The sequence below is a fragment of the Triticum dicoccoides genome, chromosome 5A, assembly GCF_002162155.2.
Source record: "Triticum dicoccoides isolate Atlit2015 ecotype Zavitan chromosome 5A, WEW_v2.0, whole genome shotgun sequence".
NCBI classification, from domain to species: Eukaryota; Viridiplantae; Streptophyta; class Magnoliopsida; order Poales; family Poaceae; genus Triticum; species Triticum dicoccoides.
Genome location: NC_041388.1, coordinates 678,887,766 through 678,893,213, shown reverse-complemented (window position 1 = coordinate 678,893,213; position 5,448 = coordinate 678,887,766). Strand labels below are relative to the sequence as shown.

Below are 5,448 nucleotides of genomic sequence, written 5' to 3'. Positions count from 1 at the left end.
TGGAGAAATCCCTGGAGGGAAACCTCAACAACAGAAGGATCACTTTGTGATGTTTGCTAAGGACTATACAAACATGGACTGTTTGCTCCACAAAAGCAAGAGGACTCGGATGTCCTCCCATCACATAAAAATAGTTTCATAAATAAATAAAGACACATTGCAGCATATTTGAAATAATATTTGGGCAAGAACAGATGTTAGTCTCATGGCAATTCCCAAAGTTTAAATGCAGCAACGTTGCTATCAAGGGCGATGGAATATGAGACTGCCTTCTAATGGAGAAATCCCTGGAGGGAAACCTCAACAACAGAAGGCTTACTTTATGATGTTTGCTAAGGAATATGCAAACATGGATTGTTTGCTCCAAAATAGCAAAAGGACTCGGATGTCCTCCGTCACACAAAAACATGCACACAGAAATGTACCACATGTAAACATGCACACAGAAATGTACCACATGTGCTTAAAGAAAGAGAAAATTGAATTGAATGAATAGAAGTTACTGATTGTCTCATGGCAAGTCCCAAAGTTTAACTGCAGCAACGCCGCTATCAAGGGCAATGGAATATGAGACCGCCTTTGCATGGAGCAATTCCAGGGGAACCTCAACATACAAAGGCTTGATTTGTGACGTTCGCCAAGGAATATACAAACACAAAGAGTTTGCTCCTTATCAGGCAAAAGGACTCGGATGTCCCCCCGTCACACACAACAAAGATCAAAAACCCAATGTCTGACGCCAGGCAAACAATCTACAAGAATAAAATGCACAACTACAGCAGCCGTTCAGAACTAAACAGCATCAATCGGCTGGAACTGAGCAATTTTGCAAACAAATAGCAAGCCACACAACATTGGAAATTACCGAGGGGGGCACATATATCAGAATTCTACACTGGGTGTGACACAGCAGGCATCAATGAAAGATTTCAGACAGATGGACTGAACTAAGTACTACTAATTATAATCAAGATTCATCATTTATTACCATCACAGTGATCGACTGAGGGGGTCGTACGAGTAGGGAGATGTGATGGTACCTTCGAAGTACATGAAGACGCCGTCCTTGCGGCGCCAGGGCTTGCGCTGGCGGATGATGACGGCGGGCATGACCTTCTTCCGGAGGTCGGGCTTCCCCTTCTTGACGGTGGCCATGACCATGTCGCCGACGCAGGCGGACGGGAGGCGGTTGAGGCGGCCCTTGATGCCCTTGACGGAGATGATGTAGAGGTTCTTGGCGCCCGTGTTGTCGGCGCAGTTCACCGTCGCTGCCACCGGCAGCCCCAGCGACATCCGGAACTTGTTCCCCGCGGAGCCTCCCCTCCCTGGATCGGATCAAACAGCACAAGAACAGCATCAGAGACGAGATTGCAGATGAAGGATCGATCGGGGAGGGAGGCGGAGAGGGGAAGAGGGTTCACCTCGCTTCGACATGGCGGCGGCTGCGGCTGGACCGACTGGTAGGGTTTCTCCTGGCTCGCTAGTTATAGATCGGAGGGCTAGGGTTTTGGCTGCTTTTGGTACGAAATTGCCCTCGGGTGGTTTGGGCGCCGCGGGGTGAGGAAGGGGTAAAAAGGTCTTTTTCTGACATGCCAGGCACGGGAATTAACGGCGGCGGCGGGCGTGGGTTTTCGTGGGCCGGTGTGGGAAAATGAAGCAGGTGTTTTCGGCCCGTGAACTCGGGGATGGCAGGCAAAGGCCCGTTTGAGAGATGAGGGCTTAAATAAATGAAGATTAAATTCACCTACAAAATGAAGATTAAATAAAAGAGATGAAAGCCATGTGTCCGGGACTCCCTATTCCGTGACCCGCGCGCTAGAAAGCGAGCTCATGAATTCTTCATGATTTTGAAAAAAATGTTCGGGATTTCTGATTGTTTGTGAATTCTAAATGATTTGAAATGTTCATGCATTCAAAAATTATTCATGGTTTTGAAAAAATCAAAAAATGTTTACTGATTCAAAAAATATTCCGAAATTTTAAAAAAAGTTCATAAATTCTAAGATAAAAACCTAAAGGAAATGAAAAATAGAAAAAAAAACTAAAAAGAAAGAAAAACAAAAAAATAAAGAAACTGAAAGAAAAATGAGATACTACCCAAAACTAGAAAGGAGAGATAGTTGAGATGGCCTAGGACGTGTTTGGTTGCCCGCATGAGGCCCAGCCTGGCCCGGGCGGGAAGAATTTGGCCCGTTTGGTTTCCTGCATTCACTGTGCGCCCGCATTGCACGAAGCTTAAAGCACGTCCAGGCCTGGCCCAGGGGCAACGCATGAATCAGCAGTAGCTCGCGAGCCTGGCCAGGGCGAGGCAGGAGAGGGCGACGCGCTTCTCCCCTCGGGCGAGCAGGGGAGATGGCGCGAGCTCGCCCGCGTCGCTGAAAAATCGGCGGGAGGATTTCGGCTCACCTCCCGCCGCTCCACCCCCTATTTAGCCCCTCCCTCACCGCCCCAACTCCCGCCACTATTCTTTCTCCGTCCGTGCTTTCCCGCCGACGCGCATCTGTTGGGAAATGTAGTAATTTCAAAAAAATTCCTACGCACACGCAAGATCATGGTGATACATAGCAACGAGAGGGGAGAGTGTGATCTACGTACCCTTGTAGATCGACAACGGAAGCATTTGGTTGATGTAGTCGTACGTCTCCACGGCCCGACCGATCAAGCACCGAAACTACGGCACCTCTGAGTTTTAGCACACGTTCAGCTCGATGACGATCTCCGGACTCCGATCCAGCAAAGTGTCGGGGAAGAGTTCCGTCAGCACGACGGCGTGGTGACGATCTTGATGTACTACTGTCGCAGGGCTTCGCCTAAGCACCGCTACAATATTATCGAGGACTATGGTGGCAGGGGGCGCCGCACACGGCTAAGAATATGATCACGTGGATCAACTTTTGTTCCTCTTGGGTGCCCCTGCCTCCGTATATAAAGGCTCAAGGGGGGGTGCGGCCGGCCTAGAGGTGGCGCGCGAGGAGGAGTCCTACTCCCTCCGGGAGTAGGATCCCCCCCCCCCCAATCCTAGTTGGAATAGGATTCGCGGAGGGGGGAAAAGAGAAAGGGGGGCCGGCCCCCTCTCCTCGTCCTATTCGGACCAAGGGAGGGGAGGGGGGCGCGGCCCATCTCAGGCTGCCTCTTCTCTTTTCCACTAAGGCCCACTAAGGCCCATATAGCTCCCGGGGGGTTCCGGTAACTTCCCGGTACTCCGGTAAAATTCCGATTTCACCCGGAACACTTCCGATATCCAAACATAGGCTTCCAATATATCAATCTTTATGTCTCGACCATTTCGAGACTCCTCGTCATGTTCGTGATCACATCCGGGACTCCGAACAACCTTCGGTACATCAAAACGTATAAACTCATAATATAACTGTCATCGAAACCTTAAGCGTGCGGACCCTACGGGTTCGAGAACAATGTAGACATGACCGAGACATGTCTCCGGTCAATAACCAATAGCGGGACCTGGATGCCCATATTGGCTCCTACATATTCTACGAAGATCTTTATCGGTCAGACCGCATAACAACATACGTTGTTCCCTTTGTCATCGGTATGTTACTTGCCCGAGATTCGATCGTCGGTATCCAATACCTAGTTCAATCTCGTTACCGGCAAGTCTCTTTACTCGTTCCTTAATACATCATCTCGCAACTAACTCATTAGTTGTATTGTTTGCAAGGCTTAAGTGATGTGCATTACCGAGAGGGCCCAGAGATACCTCTCCGACGATCGGAGTGACAAATCCTAATATCGAAATACGTCAACCCAACATGTACCTTTGGAGACACCTGTAGAGCACCTTTATAATCACCCAGTTACATTGTGACGTTTGGTAGCACACAAAGTGTTCCTCTGTAACATCCCAAATTTTCAATTTGAAATGTTATACATTAGGTCATCATGCATATCATATTTTATTTTGCTTTTGGTTTTGATCCTAGAAAATCCTAAGCAACTCAAGGACCCACGGAGAGAGCTGGGGACTTCGTTATTTACATATTTGAGTTTTTCTCAAATTATGTAAACAGGATCGTTTGATTTTATTTATTTTATCATCAATTATTTCTATTACAAAAATATGAGAGAGGGAATAAAATGACTTTCCCAAAATATAGAAATATTGAGGATTTAATAAAAAATCAAATAAGATTTATTTCAGAGTTTTTTGGTATTTTTATTTGAATTTAGGAAAAATGCGCGTTTTTCAAATTGTAGTTTGGGCCCAGATAAATGTTCACTTTATCGGGCTTGATTTTAGAAACCCGGCAAAATTTATTCCGTGATTTTTGGAGTCTGTTTAGTATTTCTTTTTATTTTTCTTCCGAGCGGAATTATTTAAAAAAACACGGAACCGACTTCGGGCCGTACCCGGCCAGGAAACCTCCGCCCGGGGCGCCTTTAAATAGCGCCCGAGGCCTGCCGAGAGAGCCAGCCCACCCCGTCGCCTAACCCTAGCCGCCGCCGCCCGTCGCCGCCGCCGGAGTTGCGCGCCGCCCGAGGTTCGCCGCCGCCTCGTTTTCCGTGCTGTTAAAAAAAATCTGTTCGTCGTTTTTCTTTTTCGTCGGATTTTTCGCGGTTATTTTCTGATCGCGATTTCTGATCCGATTTTCGTTTTAGTATAACTTTTCGCTCGTTTATCGGAATCAGGCGATTCAAGCGCCTGGAGTTTCGTCTCGAAACCCTCTTTCCGAATAATCAACTTAAACAAGCTTTTGCTACTGTAAAATTTGACTTAGATCCAGATTATTAGAACGAAGTTGTTTCTTTCGCTGTTTGATTTCTTTTGCTTCGTTCGATTTGATTCTTTTTGCCAACCAGGGTTCTTTAGTTGAACTTTCTGGTTAGATTTCTTATTTGAGTTTTACCTGTGCATTAGATGAGTACTTATTGTATGCTTGTTGTTTGTTTGCGATAGAATACTCGGAGTGCGCCGCTTGTTACTTCGAATCTCTAGGTTACGCGGATCATCAGCAAGGCAAGTAACACTTTGATCATACCTTTTTCTACAACTCAGTTTTATTGCATTAGATCAATCCTCACACATTGCATGATTAGGATCTAATTAAATTGTGGGATGGGAAGTAGATGAGGTAGTACCTATTACCTGCTTATTATCAAACCTTTGGGAGTTACTTCTACGTTTGCTTATTATGTCATGCTATGCTAGTAGACGTGGATTGGGTGAGTGAAATCCATGACAGATGTGAGATTGTTAATTAATGGTTTATCTAAGGTGGCAACCTAACACACATCTGGGTGGATTGAGGCACCTGGGGTTACCAGGACTTGCCTGTTTTTCTTTGGACCGCCACCCAGGCTCAAAGGGATCATGAGATTATTCATACTAGAAACTTCTGTGTGCAGCCACAAGCCATTATGGGCTCTGGCATAGTTGACTAAGTTGTGTGAACTCTTACAGTGGTAGACTGGCAGATGTAGGGGATG

The 5,448-nt window shown here is 46.6% G+C and overlaps 1 protein-coding gene and 1 long non-coding RNA gene across 2 annotated transcripts in view; both read right to left on the bottom strand.

Annotated features, from left to right (window-relative positions):
- The window catches only part of LOC119304077, a 2,328-nt gene extending 1,299 nt beyond the window's left edge, over positions 1-1,029 (bottom strand). The window contains exon 1 of the long non-coding RNA XR_005148100.1: positions 24-1,029. This is a non-coding gene — a long non-coding RNA (uncharacterized LOC119304077). The remainder of the gene's footprint in view (positions 1-23) is intronic.
- The window catches only part of LOC119304076 (60S ribosomal protein L23-like), a 3,343-nt gene extending 1,812 nt beyond the window's left edge, over positions 1-1,531 (bottom strand). The window contains exons 1-2 of the mRNA XM_037581234.1: positions 1,422-1,531; positions 1,041-1,325 (exon numbers count right to left, since the gene is read on the bottom strand). Coding sequence (XP_037437131.1) covers positions 1,041-1,325; positions 1,422-1,434 — 298 coding nt within the window. The 5' untranslated portion in view covers positions 1,435-1,531. The remainder of the gene's footprint in view (positions 1-1,040; positions 1,326-1,421) is intronic.
- Between the last annotated feature and the right edge of the window lie 3,917 nt (positions 1,532-5,448).